The sequence below is a fragment of the Tachyglossus aculeatus genome, chromosome 21, assembly GCF_015852505.1.
Source record: "Tachyglossus aculeatus isolate mTacAcu1 chromosome 21, mTacAcu1.pri, whole genome shotgun sequence".
In the NCBI taxonomy this organism is placed as follows: Eukaryota; Metazoa; Chordata; class Mammalia; order Monotremata; family Tachyglossidae; genus Tachyglossus; species Tachyglossus aculeatus.
Genome location: NC_052086.1, coordinates 68586752 through 68603523, shown reverse-complemented (window position 1 = coordinate 68603523; position 16772 = coordinate 68586752). Strand labels below are relative to the sequence as shown.

Sequence of the window (16772 nt, the reverse complement as noted above, 5' to 3'; positions counted from 1 at the left end):
TTCTGTCATCATGTTGGGGACTGGATGAGTCTCCTAATTAAGAGACTCATCTCATATGTCCTTACAAAATTTTTATAATTACAAATTATGTCCCTACAAAAACTTGTTAGCTGAATCCTGGCCATATTTAGGTTCAGGAACTTGGACTGCAAGTGCAGTTTAAATATATTATAACATACACAGATCTTCTCGCTGTTACATATTATAATATAGCATTACATAATATAACATGAACACTGTACACTGTGATGTGTAAGCATTATTATAAACTCCTAAGTTTTTCAAAAGGGATCATTTGGCTGATATTGTTCTTGTCTCCAGGGGTTCCAGAAATGCAAAATTCAAAATAGTTTAGTGAAGTGCTAATTAATAGAACTTCTAATGTATTTCATCGAAGCCTAGTTTTAGGCCACAAAATCAAAGCAATGTGGATATTGCTACTAACTGTCTAGTGAGTCATCTAGCTATTTTTTAGTTGTCTCTCTCCTGCCTAGCAAACTCTCAAGGGAGAACTAATAACCTTTGTGAATTAATTTTGGGGTTGCACTAGCTCAATCTTCATAATAACTAAAAAGCAGAGAAGGGAAGGAGGGAATTCCCAATCAATGACATTTTAATTAAGCTCTAACCTGAGGAATAACTTTAGCTTATAGATAAAAATAATTAACCTGATGAAACAAATCTAAAAAATGTTTTTACCCCAAAGTTAGCTTCCTATGAGACACTGATTGCCATTTTTGGACCTTTAAGTAGCTGATTTCCACTTTCCTGAATAAAGAGGAGAGAGCCACTGAAATAAAATAATATGGGAAAAAATTGAAGGCCAGACATCTGTTTAATATGTAAATATGCAGAAATCATTTTCTAACCTTGAAAAAATCTAAAATGTTTGCTTATGGCTGAATTTGGAGGAAGAACAGGTCTACCATTGAATTCCGGGTTTACCTTGGGCAAATACCAATCTGTGTCCAAACTGGGGAAAAGAAAAGGGGAATTATTATTATTTGCATCCTCATTCATCCATCCATTAGTATTTTTGAGGGTTGATTGTGTGCAGAACCCTGTACTGTGTATTTGGGAATATACAATAAAAATAGGAGGCAAAGAAAATCTCTGCCCTCAAATCTCTGCAATCTAATGGGGATGGCAGGGAGATGCCGACTGTAGAAGTACAGTTCAAGCAATTGTATAAACATAGATATAATTGACAATTTCCGAGTCAAGCAAGAAACAAACCAATCAACCACCCAATGGAGTGGCCAGATGACTTCATTCAAAGGAGACTAGACAGGGAATACTTGGGTGGGTTTTCAGGAAGATTTTAAGCGGGGGATGTAGCGTGGTTTAGAGGGAAGAAGGAGTTGCATGCCTGGGAAAGGGCTTGAACAATATGTGGGAGATACGGGAGAGTTGAGAACAGGAAATAATGTTGGAGAGTGAGATGACATCTATAAGCCATCAAGCTGAAAGTGCTGTACAGGTGTGTATTCATTTTTCTATACACACATAAGGTATAACTTTAAAATTATTGATCCGAATCTCAAATCTGTGTGCATGAAAGATGCAAAAGTAGTTCCTATCTAATCCAGTAAGGTTAACCTCATTTTAGAACATGTGAAACAATGGCATTTACTGAGAACTCCATCCTCCCTCTCTTTCCCTCATTGGGCTTGTTTATCCTGCTTCCTGCGTCTTCAAAGCAGGCATCCTGTTGTGTATTGTGAGGATAAATTTGCTGAGCTGCAGTGGTTCAATTTAAGAAATAAACTGCTTGGGATTGCACAGTTTGGTTTAAACTGATGTTTGATCTCACCAGAGCGATTTAACCTTATTATTTCTCTGAAAAGTAACCTTTGGCAGACATTCTTAACTCTTTGACCTCATCTACATTTATAGATATTCAGCCATGAGGTGTTATAAATCTTTTTAAAACTCTGTATATCCATATTTTGAACAAAAAAAGATGTAAAAACGTTTGTAGTGTCTTAATAGTCCACAGTATTTGGGGCAAACAGTCATTATTTTCACTGAGTACATCTTCAACTGATAGTTGAAAGTGGAAACCTTATGAAATATTACACTTTAACAGCCCCAGAGAAAGGTGTCAGTGAGTGAAACATTTAACCTAGAAGCATTTTCTATCAAAATGTTTTGACAAGTAATACTTTATCTGATGCCGCTGTCAGTTAAAATGCTTTTCCAAAATATCTCATTTAAAAAATGACCCTGTTTAGGTTAGTGTCTAAGATAAAATAAATTTTATTCAGTCTTGAAACCATTCAATATACAATCATTTGTTTGCCATTTTATTGATGTTTAGTTGAGGCTATTGACAGAGCATTTAACTTCATTTACCATTTTATTAAGAGTTTTGATAGCAGTAAGGTATATTTCATTTCAGTTGACTGCCTATTCATTTTCACGGAATGCCCCTCTAGGTTCTACTTACGGAGATGATGGAGAGATGCAGGAAACTGGGGAACAAGTAAGTATTATTCATAGAGCGTAATTTGGTCGCAGAAAAACAAAAGATTTGGCTTCTGTCAGATGAAAATTGCAGGTATGTTGGTAGAGCAAGAAAGTTGTTTGGAATCTTTGGGAGTTGGAGGAATTGGTCAACCAAGGAGCAATTTCATAACGATTAATTAGCAAACCATGTAACTGAAAACCGGCAGTTGTCGTTGGGATTAGTCAGAGTTCAGTTTTTTTAATTTTTTCCCTCTAGACCTCTTGGTAGGAAAACAAGCAATCATCCCCCACTTAGCTTAGTCAGAATGAAAATAATTAGTTGTGAAGCTTAGCATTTTCTGTCCCCTTAAGGGAGAGATGTTGTAGCCTCTGGTTTCTTGTGACAGACTAAGTGTGGGGAAAGGGAAGTGTGAATAGAAGCAGGAAGTGAGGCAGGGACTGCTGTTCCTTTGATTGCAGTAATCTCCTGCCAGTAGGGATGCTTTGACTTGCTAGAGTTTCTCAGGATGTTCTTCAGATTTGGGCTGAGTTCTGCACCTAAATAGAGGTTATAAGATTTCTGGTTTTCTCTCCAAGTCCATCCATCAGTGATATTTATTAAGTTCTCAATTGTGTGCAGAGAAATAATGGTGACAGTAATAATAGTGGCATTTATTAAGTGCTTACTATTTGTCAAGCGCTGTTCTAAGTTCTGAGGTGGGTACAACTTAAGCAGGATGGACACAGTCCCTGTTCCACATAGGAATCACAGTCTAGGTTGGAGGGAGAACAGGTTTTGAATCCCTATTTTACAGATGGGGAAATTGAAGCACAAAAAAGTTACGTGACTTGCCCAGGGTCACGCAGCAAACAGTTGGCAGATTCGAACCCAGGTCTTCTGAATCCCAGGCCTGTGCTTTTTCCACTCCGCCGTGCTGCTTTTCACACTGCTTCTCTTGGTGATGTTCTAAGCACTTGGGAGACTACAGTGCAACAGAGTTGGTAGACTCAGTCCCTGTCCATAAGGAGCTCATTCATTCATTTATTCTTTCATTCAATTGTATTAATTGAGCACTTACTGTGTGCAGAGCACTGTACTAAGTGCTTGGAAAGTATGGTTCGGCAACAGAGCTCATAGTCCTCTTCTGCTGCTGCCTGAAAATAGAACTCACCATTCATATATCACATTTGTGTACACAATGAGGAAGGGAACAGAAAACAAGAATCTGTTTTTAAAGCCCACTGGTAGGCCAAGTCTCACCAGCTTCAAAAGTGGCAGCTTTCTCTACACATGATATCAGATCATGTTGTCTTAAGTAGAAATGTATTACACGTGTGTGTTGTATTGTACTCTCTCGAGTGCTTAGTACTCGGGGAAGGGTATTGCTGTCCTTGAGCAGAGGCTCTGTGAATATTCAGATGCTAAGAGGCAAACACCCCTCGTGAGCAAGCAGTTATCTTTATGGGTGCACTGTGTGGAAGGGAGTAATGTTTGTATGACTGAAAATCAGTCCATCAATTAATGGTATTTTTTGAGCACTTTGCTTGGAGCAGTAAAATGCAACAGAGTTGTTAGATGTGATCCTTGCCCCCAAGGAGCTTACAGTCTACAGGGGACCTTAAAGATTAGCATTCATGGGTAGCAGTTTCATTAGAGATGCAGCATGGCTTAGTGGATAGTGTGTGGGCCTGGCAGTAAAAAGGAGCTGGGTTCTAATTCTGGCTCTGCCACTTGTCCACTGTGTGGCCTTGGGCAAATTACCTAACTTCTCTGGGTCTCAGTTACCTCATCTGTAAAATGGGGATTGAGACGGCGAGCCCCAAATGGGACAGGGAATGTGTCGAATCCCATTTGCTTGTATTCTTCCTAGCGCTTAGTACAGTGCTCTGCACACAGTAGGTGCGCAGTAAATACCATTGATGAAGATAATGGTAGTGGTTCGAGTGGAGAGGAAGGGGCAGATCCGGGGGCTGTTGGTTAGGAAGAACTGGCTGGATTTGAATGTGAGAGTTGAAAGACCATGAGGAGTTGAGGATGACACATAGCTTGAGGACTTCTGGGACAGAGAGGATTGGTGGTGTTATCAACTGAGATGGAAAAATTAGGAAGAAGAGTGGGTTTAGGGGGAAAGAAGGAGCAATTACGTTTTAGAAATATTTATTTTGAGATGCTGAGGAAGGGAAATGACAACCAACTGTGGGTGTCCTGTCATCAAGAGGAGATGTGGGGTTACATGTTACTGGCCAGATGAGCAGTCAGGGCTAGAAAGAGAGATTAGGGAGTCATCTGCATAGAGTGAGGAGCTGACGAGCTCTCTGAGAGAGTGACACTAAAGCAAGATGAGCAGGAGACCCAGGACAGGATGCCCACAGTGAGAGGATGAGAGACGGAGGAGCCGCCAGCTAACAAAACTGAAGAGGAGCAATGGAGAAACAAAAAGCAGAGAGAAGTCAGCAAATTGGCAGAGTTCATCTGGTAATTAGAAACCATAGGAAGGAGGAAGGTGAATCTGGGGTAAAGAGATAGGGCCAAGACTCTGGCATTTGGCCATCCGGGTTCTAGCTGGGAACAGGTAACATTTCCATACCCCTCGCCCCCTGCCATCTTTTGCTGGCAGCAGTGATGACACCCGCCTTACCTCCTTCCCTTCCCCACAGCATCTGTATATATGTATATATGTTTGTACATATTTATTACTCTATTTATTTTACTTGTACATATCTACTCTATTTTATTTTGTTACTATGTTTTGTTTTGTTCTCTGTCTCCCCGTTCTAGACTGTGAGCCCACTGTTGGGTAGGGACTGTCTCTATATGTTGCCAACTTGTACTTCCCAAGCGCTTAGTACAGTGCTGTGCACACAGTAAGCGCTCAATAAATACGATTGATTGATTGATTGATTGGTAGCCACATGATCATCTGGTTTGCTACAACAACAGCAAAATACTGGGTGGGAGACAGTAGAGAAGCAGCGTGGCTCAGTGGAAAGAGCCCGGGCTTTGGAGTCAGAGGTCATGGGCTCAAATCCCGGCTCCACCACTTGTCAGCTGTGTGACTTTGGGCAAGTCACTTAACTTCTCTATGCCTCAGTTACCTCATCTGTAAAATGGGGATAAAGACTGTGAGCCCCATGTGGGACAACCTGATCACCTTGTAACCTCCCCAGCGCTTAGAACAGTGCTTTGCACATAGTAAGTGCTTAATAAATGCCATTATTATTATTATTATTATTATGGAGGGGTCCTAGGCAGACACCAGCAAAGAAGAAAGGAGAGCCGTGTTTGAGGGTCAGGGAGGATCAGGACATTCTCTAGCAATAGCAGAAGAGAAGGATGAAAAAGAAGGGGTGTCAGGGAGAGATCTGCATTGTAGGGCACCATTGTCACGTAGGGCCTGGTCCTGAATGGAAACCTAACTATCTACATGTAAGTCTGTGGGAAAGCATACTCTAAGATGTGACTGTTCATGTTACGGGTCCATTTTAAAGAAACATATTAAGGCAGTATCCTGGGGATGACCTGTATCTCATAATCAATCAATCAGTGGTGTTTAATGAGTGATTACTAGGTGCAGAGCACTGTACTAAGCGCTTGGGAGAGTACAACTTGTTGCCAACTTGTACTTCCCAAGCGCTTAGTACAGTGCTCTGCACACAGTAAGCACTCAGTAAATATGATTGAATGAGTGAATGAATACAACACAACAGAGTTGGTGGACACGTTCACTGACGAGTTTGCAGTCTAGAGGGGGAGACAGACATTAATATAAATAACTTATTTCTGGTTATGAAATGCAGCCGAGTGAAGTGTGGACTGTAGTGGGGAGAGACAGGAGGCAGGGAGGTCAGCAAGAAGGCTCGTGCAGTAGTGAAGGCAGGACCTAACCAAGTTTAGGCCATTGAAGTTGTTTCAAAATCATTTGGTCATTGCTGACTTCAGAATAATAGGTAAAATCTGCTGTTGAAACCTCCCATGGAAATCTGAGGTAAGACATTAGCATCTCTATGAATAACGGCATATTAGAGACTTTAATTCCACAGCTTATCTGTCTCCGCTAACAGTTCACCATTGGGATAGTGAAGGCTAGAGGAGAGGAAACAATGGTGGTGATATGAAGTGAGGGGAGGGATGCAATAGGAAAAGCTTAGCCCCTGAACATGGGGACTTAATACTTTGCAGTGCTGTTGTTTAGTAGCAGACTCTATTCGGGGACATTAAATAAATACTGTTGCCTCCTTGACTTTTATTACGCTGAATTTAATTTGTGGGATGGTTGTTGGACTAAACATGTAGTAATTGGCTTTCCCAGTTACCATTTCCATTCATTCGTTAACCTGAGGAGAAATCAAGGATTGTATTTTAGCAGCAAAGTCAGTCTAAGTGGATAAACAGTAGAAATGAAAATTGTCTATATTTTCTGTTGTTGCCTGTACTGAGATTCTCAATTTTTAAAGTTTCCTTTTTCTGTAATAATAATAATAATAATAATAATAATCATGATGGTATTTGTTAAGCACTTACTATGTGCAAAGCACTGTTCTAAGCGCTGTAACTATGGCTGGTATTATTTTTCCATTCCCCATTTTTCCCAGTTGCTTTTTAAGTGTTGTTAATCATTGTTTACAGTTATGAAAATCATAAAATTAAGAATCACTTTCAGTACTAGGAAGCCTTGCTGATTTGTGTGATTGTTTCCTACAGTGCTTTGCTGTTGAATTCCGTGATGTCAGCATTCAGAGCTGAATTTATTGCTCTGAGGTCTATGGATTTTATTGGCATGATTAAAGAATGTGATGAATCTGGATTCCCCAAGGTAGGCTTTTGACTTGATGCTCAGCAGAAGCAATAAGCAGTTTTTAGTTGATAGCTCTCAAGGGAGAGAATCAGGGGTTTCAGGTAGGATGGTCCAATAAGAGCACAGGTGCTGTTTTAAGAAAAAAGGCAAAAGATTATTTAGAGATTAAGCTTGTGGTTCCCCATGTAATCCTGCTCCTTTAGCCACAGTACTCTACTGATCTTTGTTTTTGTCTTTATGCTCTCTTAAGTGTTTTGCTCATCTCTTCTTATTTATTGCCAATCCCATCTCCCTTTTTATTAGATTATTAGCCCCTCAAGGGACAGGGAGCGGGATTCATTCCCATCTGTGTATTCTAATAAGTAATAAGAATTGTGGTATTTGTTAAGCACTTACTATATGCCAGGCACTGTACTAAGAGATGGGGTGGATACAAACAAATTAGGTTGGACACATTCCCTGTCCCAAGAGGGGCTCACAATCTCCATCCTCATTTTGCAGATGAGGTAACTGATGCACAGAGAAGTGAAGTGACTTGCCCAAGGCCACAAAGCAGACAAGTAGCAGAGCAGGGATTAGAACCCATGACCTTCTGAGTCGCAGGCCCGTGCTCTATTCACTATGCCATATACTAAATCTTTTACAAGCATTCAACAAGAAATAATTTAAGGAAGACTTTGCTAGACAAAACATTTTTGCCATAAAACCCAATGAAATATCGGACTGCCTCTCTTTGAGTCTCAAAGCGTAAGAGTTGTTATTAGCAAGTATATGCAGTAGATTTCAAAAATGGGCAGTCAAAAGATGAACTTGGAAACTTGCTCATTTGGGTAATTTTAGTACCTCAATTTTCATAACCCCAAATCTCTGGAGTAACAGGCATATATGTTGTTTCCTCAGCACCTCCTCTTTCGTTCTCTTGGATTGAATCTGGCTTTGGCCGACCCTCTTGAGACTGATCGACTTCAGATATTAAACGAAGCCTGGAAAGTCATCACGAAACTGAAGAATCCGCAGGTAGGTTACTGATGGGGTAATTGGATGGAAGAATCAAACCTGCTTACCAATGTCTTTTTTTTAGAGATCATTATTTCATTCCCCCGCAGCTCTTTCATTCATTCATTCAATCGTATTTATCGAGCGCTTACTGTGTGCAGAGCACTGTACTAAGCGCTTGGGAAGTACAAGTCGGCAACAGATAGAGACAGTCCCTACCCGACAACGGGCTCACAGTCTAGAAAGGGGAGACAGACAACGAAACAGAACATGTAGACAGGTGTCCAGATTGTCAGAACAAATAGAATTAAAGCTATATGAACAGCATTAACAAAATAAATAGAATAGTAAATATGTACAAGTAAAATAGAGTAATAAATCTGTACAAGCATATATGCAGATGCTGTGGGGAGGGGAAGGAGGAGAGGAAAAAGGAGGCTCAGTCTGGGAAGGCCTCCTGGAGGAGGTGAGCTCTCAGTAGGGCTTTGAAGGGAGGAAGAGAGCTAGCTCGGCGGATGTGGGGAGGGAGGGCATTCCAGGCCAGGGGAAGGACGTGGGCTGGGGGTCGACGGCAGGACTGTTCTAAGCACTGGGTTAGACACAGGCTAATCAGGTTGGACACAGTCCCTGTCCCACATGGGACTCACAGTCTTAATCCCCATTTTACAGATGAGGCAACTGAGGCATGCAGAAGCTAAGTGACTTGCCTGAGGTCACACAGCAGTTGCCCTCCCACAAATGCCTGCTTTCTGCCACTCGCCACCCCTTTCCCCATCCTCCAACTACGTCTGCTCTTCACCAGTTACCATTCTGGGTAAAGGAGTTTATTTTGGGGGGATCTGAGGGCTTCAGCCATATGGTTTGTGGCTTTTCAGTTCCCGAAGCTTGGCTACTTCTTATCTAGAACAACCCCACCCTGTTCTCCCCCTCCCTTAGACTCTGAGGCCATGTGGGTTCTGATCCCACATTTCTAGATGTGAGCCCGTTTTTGGGTAGGGACCGTCTCTATATGTTGCCAACTTGTACTTCCCAAGCGCTTAGTACAGTGCTGTGCACACAGTAAGCGCTCAATGAATACGATTGAATGAATGAATGAATCCCGGCTCCGCCACTTGTCTGCTCTGTGACCTTGGGCAAGTCATTTCATTTCTCTGTGCCTCATTTACCTCACATGTAAAATGGGGATTGAGACTGTGAGGCTCATGTGGGACAGGGACTGCGTCCAACCCAATTTGGTTATACCCATCCCAGCACTTAGTACAGTGCCTGGCACATAGTAAGTGCTTAACAAATACCAAAATTATTATTATAATTAGGGACAGGGTCTGCCCGACCCAATTATCTTGCGTGTACCCCAGTGCTTAATGCAGTGCTTGGCTCATAGTAAACATTTTACAAATACCATTTTCATCATCATCACCCTATGGTATGAGTCTGCAAGGACCACTAATTTCACTTAATACAACAGTACAGTTTTATATGAAGAATTGATTGTGATCAGGCATCATTGTGAAAATCTAGACTGTTTTAAGAAACTCTTTCAATGTTCTGCACTTAAACTAGTAGACACAAAAATACCCATAGTATTCACCACAGAGGGGTGGCAAAAGAGAAGCAGAGTGGCCTAGTGGATAGAGCACGGGCCTGGACATCAGAGGGACCTGGGTTCTAGTCCCGGCTCCACCACTTTTGTCTGCTCTCTGTCCTTAGGCAAGTCACTTCACCACTTCACCTCTCTGTGCCTCAGTTACCTCATCTGTGAAATGGGGATTAAGACCAGGAGTCGTATGTGGGACTGTGTCCAGCCTGATTAGGTTCTATCTATCTCAGCACTTAGTTCAGTGCCTGGGACATAGTGCTTAACAAATTCCATAAAAAAAATTTAGCACATCAGTGTAGTGGGCCCCTGATCCTGTTTCTAAGGCTAATAAGTGGCTTGTAGTTGTTGGCGGGAAATTTTTGGAAATCTGGGACTATCCAAGCTTCATTCACCTCCTAGATAACATAAATAGATAGAAAAAAAAAACCCAAATGCTTGTTTGGTTCAGGTTTGCTTAACAAGTGGAATAAATCTCAGAATTTGGCTGGCAAAGCTTACTGAGGGTTTGTGAGAATAGCACCATACAAGCTTCATTAGTGTTGGTCCATATGTTTCCAGTTTTGGTGATTAATTTCATAGGGGCCCCACTTTTCCCTCCAGCACAGTGGTGAAACAGTTGACTTTGTTCTTGCCCCACTTATTTTACCTAAATCTTGGTAACTGTTTTGAAGAAGGTGCTTGTTTTTTGTTGCAGGACTATATAAACTGTGCTGAAGTCTGGGTAGAGTATACTTGCAGGCATTTCACGGTATGTGCCATTTTACTGAGGAAACTATTTTTCAGTACTAGTATTGAAGGAAATATAGCCACTTTTCATTTAAAGACAGTGAATAAGTTCATATATAGAGGCATATATATACTTGCATATGTATGTGTATATGTATATATGTATACATAAAACATACAGAAATGTATATTCACATGATTTTAAAAAGTATTTCCTATTTATAACCAAGACTGGGCTTAACAATTATGGAAACTGGAATATCTTTCAAAGAAATGTATTAGAACGGATTTGATGAGAAATAGAGGTCCCTGGAAGAGGAGTGTTCTGTTCTATTGGGAAATTTTTGGAAATCAAAATAGAAATTCCTAACTAAAGGGCAAGTTTGGAGTTCCTTGATCTGAATGTTTTATGTTTGTTACTGGCAGAAGGACATATACATTTCCTAAACTTCAGTGGCTGAGCAATTCTCAGCTGAATGGCTGGGAAGCAGATGAGAATCCATTGGATTTTTATAGACACTGCGTGCAATAGTGTAGGAGATTTTGTCTGATTCACTAGATGGATGTAGTCTCACCATCAGTATCCTCTTCGAACTGAAGGACAGCTCTCATTCATTCATTCAGTTGTATTTATTGAGCGGTTACTATATGCAAAGCACTGTACCTAGTGCTTGGAAGATTACGATATAACAGCAAACAGGCTCATTCTTGCCCACAATGAGCTCACAGTCTAAAGGGGGAGACAGGTGTTAATATAAATAAAGGTCTTCAAGACCTGAAAAGAGACTATTTGAGGTAGAAACGAAGAAGTTTACTTCATGCACAAAAATCTCCTGTTTTTCTCTACTTAAGGTCTTCAAGGCCTGAGAAGAGACTATTTGAGGTAGAAAAGGAGAAATCTGCATGCTTGAATTTCTCTAACCTCAACCCTTCAAGGCCTGCATAGACAGTATGTGAGGTGGAACAGGAGTCATTTGCTTCACGCCAAAAATGTCTCCTGTTTATTTCTCTACCCGGGGCCTCTAAGACCTGCAAAGAGAACACTTGAGGAGTGAAAGGAGACATGGCCCAACAGCAAATTTCCTCTCTCTTTACTTTTTTAACCTCATCCTTAAAGTCCTTGTGTTCTTTGACAGAGAAAACATGATCTACTCGTTGTGAAAAGGAGAAATTTTCCTGCTGCAAAATTCTCCCCTTTATTTTGCCACCAAAGGCTTTGCCTTGCAAAGCCTTTTCATTAGCAGAGAAAAGAAAATATTTGGGACAAAAGGAAAAGGTTAAACTTGCTTCACGCAAACAACCCACTGTGAGCCCATTGTTGGGTAGGGACCGTCTCTATATGTGGCCAGCTTGTACTTCCCAAGTGCTTAGTACAGTGTTCTGCACCCAGTAAGCGCTCAATAAATACGATTGAATGAATGAATGAATAGATAAAGTATAGCTATATACATATGTGCTGTGGGGATGGGAGGGAGCATGAATGACGGAGCAAGTAAGAGCAGTGCAGAAGGGAGAGGAGAGGAGGACATAGGAAAGGCTTCTTGAAGGAGATGTGCCATCAATAAGGCTTTGAAGTGGGGGAGAACAATAACTTGTCTGATATAAGGAGAGAAAACATTCTAGGCCAGAGGTAGACTGTGGGCCAGAGGTCGGCGGCGAGATAGTCAAAATAGATTTACAGTGAGAAGGTTAGCATTAGAGGAACAAAGTGAGTGGGCTGGATTGTAGTGGGAGGGTGGTGAGGTAGAAGGGGGCAAGGTGAATAAGTGCTTTATAGGTCTCCTTTTAGCTCTCTTAACATTGAGTACAATTTTGTTGTGGAGCACTGTTACAGTCTAGTGTACTCTGAAAATAGCGATAAATTGGCATTTGGAGTCTGATTTGATTTATAAATGGATTGTTTTCCTCCCAGAAACGTGAGGTTAATACTGTTTTAGCAGATGTCATCAAACACATGACTCCAGATCGTGCATTTGAAGATGCATATCCACAGGTAAAGTTTTTCTCTGTTGATGCAGCTTGATTTATAATTTGTTTACTGTAAATGAATAGGTCTGAGGCTACTCACTGGGCAAGAAAAATGAAGGAGAAAAGTTAGTTTAGAGTTAGATGTCTTCTCACGGCATAGCACACTAGCATTTGATGCCTGAGGGTGACTTTCAATACAGATGCATTTGAGGTTATTTAATATTTTATGAGAAATTTAGAATTTTTATGTTACTAGTTTCATTGTTTTCTTCTAGGGCTAAAGTACCACACTGAGAATTGGACCCCCTTTCAGGCACTTAGATCGGTTGATACATTACTGCTGCAGTCACCTAAGTAGTCTCCTAGGAATTTCAAGGAATAAATGCTCTTCTTGAAACACCCACTTGAAGGATGTAGGTCCCCGAGAGAATCTGGCTCAGTACTCTTTGCTGTGTCTTCCCGGAGCAAACTCAGTGATAGGATGAAACAGTCTCATGTAATTTATGCGAGTCATAATAAGACTAACAAAATCTGAAGATCACAAGGAAACATTTAAGGGATTCGACACTGTAGCAGAACCTAGCTATATCACTTCTTAGATATTGATCCTATTATAATTTCATGCCAAGCTAAATTCGTGTTCTGCCCAAACCATTGAAATACAATTTCCCCAACATTAAATAATAAAAGGAATAAAATTATAAAAAATAAAAAATAATCGGATTTTTTTTTAAATACTCAAAAATTGTTTCCAAAAAAATGGTTGCTCATTGCAGATAAGGCTGTTGTGCCACCACTGATAGCATGGTGCTTTTAGGGGTGATGCAAACACAGAAAAAATGAGGATGCTATTAAAGGAGAGAGAAATCTAGAGGATGTGGGAAAAATATTGATATGTTTTGCTGCTCTTGAGGCAGTACATTAAGATGGCTAGTAATGTGCGGTTTTTGTTTTTAATTTGAGTTGTACTGCATAAAGTATATTTGTTGTTTTTTAGCTTCATTCAATAATTAAGAAAGTCATCGTCTACTTCCATGATTTTTCTGTGCTTTTCTCCGTGGTAAGTAAGCGTTTTCCAAATTATTTGGATTAGATGTATCATCCACAGCTTAATCTACTTTGGCCAGAACACAGTACAAAGTGTATCTCTCAGTCTCTTTCCCTAAGATAATCAGTCTCTAACGTAATTATCTTACCTCCTCGATTATCTTGTGTGTACCCCATTGCTTAGTACAGTGTGTGGCACATAGTTAATGCTTAACAAATACCATTAAAAAACAATGAAAAACTTGGTAAATCCGTTTTTATTTATGAAAATTTAACTTTTTTATGCCAAGTTTTACTTGTGTATAATGTATGTGAAATCTCTATTCAACTAGAACTAATAGTGGTGAGAAAACTCCATGCCAAAGCAAGGTCTCTCTGTCTCTCTCTCTCTCTCTCTCTCTCTCTCCTTACCCCTAAGCAGAAATACTCTAAACCGACATCTGTGTACAAACACAGACCCACATATGCACATGCATGCTCACTGGCCTCCCCTCTCTAGGCAGCCGGGGGAAGGGGCTCTAATTGGGATTGGATCTGGGAGCAAATTCCACAATTTCTAGATGCCTCTAGGAACACATTCCATTGCACTTTCGACCTGGAGAAGGAGATGTGGGCTTGAGGAGATAAAAGCACAAATGGTTGATTGAAGGCCTTCCCCACCTAGATCTAGTAGAGGGAGGCGTGGGATCCAAGTAGGGTTATTTCTGTTTCACTTGACACTATTTATCAAGCACTGGGCTGCAATTTATTTATTTATTTCAATTATTTTATTTATTGCAATTCATTTTATTTAGAGAAGCAGCACGGTTCAGTGGAAAGAGCACAGGCTTGGGAGTTAGAAATCCTGGGTTCTAATTCTGGCTCCGTGACTTGTCAGCTGTGTGACTTTGGGCAAATCACTTAACTTCTCTGTGCCTCAGTTATCTCATCTGTAAAATTGGAATTAGGTCGGTGAGCCCCACATGGGACAAGGTGATTACCTTGTATCCCCTTTTAGACTGTGAGCCCACTGTTGGGTAGGGACTGTCTCTATATGTTGCCAATTTGTACTTCCCAAGCGCTTAGTACAGTGCTCTGCACATAGTAAGCGCTCAATAAATACGATTGATGATGATGATGATGATGATGATTGATTGATTGTATCTCCCCTAGTGCATAGAACAGTGCTTGGCACATAGTAAATGCTTAGCAAATGCCATCATTATTATTATTATTATTATTTCAAAATAAAGCAAAAATGCACACAAAGCATCCAAACTGGAAACAAACCGCTTTTCTTTTCAAATCTGTGTAACCAGTTTTTCTAGAAGGCAACTCAGGCTGTGGCAGTGCTACTTTCCTGTTCTTTGCTAGTCACTTTGGTGGTATATCTGTTTCCCCTTATAATGTGATTCTGATATGTAGGGGTTTTACCTGTAATTGGTTATGAAGGTCAATTGCTACATTTCCACAGGTGAGCCTCCCTGTGAGTTTCACCCTTTCGAGCTCACTGAGGCTAGGCCTTGACCATTCCAATCCAATTGTTTCTTTAGGTAAAAGTGGCAAAATCCAATTCTGACCCTTTATCCAATGCCAGCATGGCCTAGTTGCAAAAGCACAGACTTGGAGTCAGAAGATGTGGGTTCTAATTCCGGCTCAGCCACTTGTCGGCTGAGTGACCTTGGACAAGTCACTTAACTTTTTTGTGCCTCAGCTACCTAATCTGTAAAATGGGGATTAAGACTGTGAGCCCCACATGGGACAACCTGATTACCTTGCATCTCCCCCAGTGATTAGAACAGTGCATAGCTCACAGTAAGTGCTTAACAAATACTATAATTATTATTTTTATACCTCCTCAAATTTGGTCAGTTTGTAGTTCAGTTAGCTTTCCCAAATTTGATCAAACTAATTTCCCCATCCGAAGTGACACTTCGGTCGGCTAAGTTTCCCCCATTGATTCTCAGGAAAAAAAATATTTTCCTCAAAGTTAAAGATCAACAGAAACCTATCTCCTTTTATGAAATTGTAACTTCCTTGAGGTAGGGTTGAATGCTGCAGGTAGCAGATCAAGTGTCATCCTGAACTTTTCACATAATCATAGGCCTGGAAGGGGATCTTGGAAGGTCGTATATTCTATTTTATGGACGGTCAGATAGGGCCAGACCTAAATCATCTCAGACAGTAGAGCATCCCATCCTATTTTTAAGGACTTCCAGAATCAGGCGGTCCATAGCTTCTCACAGTCATAATAATAATAATAATGATGATGATGATAATTATGGTATTAAGTGCTTATTATTGTACCAACACTCTACTAAGTGCTGGGGTGGATACAAGCAAATTGGGTTGGACACAGTTCCAGTCCCACATGGGACTCACAGTCTCAGTCCCCATTTTACAGCTGAGGTAACCGAGGCAAAGGGAAGTGAAGTGACTTGTTCGAGTCACACAGCGGATAAGTGGTGGAACCTGGGATTAGAACCCATGACCTAATGACTCTCAGGCCCATGCTCTGTCCGCTATGCCGTGCTGCTTCTCATGCCTATAAACTGCATATGTTGTGTTTTAGGAGAAGTTCCTGCCGTTTCTGGATATGTTCCAGAAGGAGAGTGTCCGAGTGGAGGTTTGTAAGTGCATTATGGAAGCTTTTATTAAGTAAGTATATACAGTACTCTATTCGAGTAAAAGCTCAGAGAGTATAGTGGGTGATCTGTTGGGAAGAATGAAATTTGGTCAGTTTGTAGTTCAGTTGGCATTCCCGAAGTGTTTGAGATGGAAAGCAATAATTGGGGCAAAAGGAAAATATAAATTTAGCCTATTCTTGATGAACCTTTGTTAATCTAATCTAATGATGGTATTTGTTAAGCACTTACTATGTGCAAAGCACCGTTCTAAGCACTGGGGGGATATAAGGTGATCAGGTTGTCCCATGTGGGGCTCACAGTCTTAATCCCCATTTTACAGATTAGGTAGCTGAGGCACAAAAAAGTTAAGTGACTTGTCCAAGGTCACTCAGCCGACAAGTGGCGGACCCGGGTTTAGAACCCATGACCCTTGACTTCCAAGCCCGTGCTTTTTCCACTGAGCCACGCTGCTTCTCATTGTCTAGTTGACAGTATTATTTGTGACTCATGGTATCTCCTAGCACTGCAAACCGCAGATCTCCATCTTTCTTGCCAAGATTGATAGAATTATAATTTCATCTTTCT

General features: G+C 40.8%; 1 protein-coding gene across 1 annotated transcript in view; it reads left to right on the top strand.

The window, feature by feature from the left end:
* VPS35L (VPS35 endosomal protein sorting factor like) overlaps positions 1-16772 on the top strand; it is a 111549-nt gene that overhangs the window by 43563 nt on the left and 51214 nt on the right. The window contains exons 15-21 of the mRNA XM_038763892.1: positions 2439-2485; positions 7151-7262; positions 8145-8261; positions 10535-10588; positions 12479-12559; positions 13532-13594; positions 16133-16218. Coding sequence (XP_038619820.1) covers positions 2439-2485; positions 7151-7262; positions 8145-8261; positions 10535-10588; positions 12479-12559; positions 13532-13594; positions 16133-16218 — 560 coding nt within the window. The remainder of the gene's footprint in view (positions 1-2438; positions 2486-7150; positions 7263-8144; positions 8262-10534; positions 10589-12478; positions 12560-13531; positions 13595-16132; positions 16219-16772) is intronic.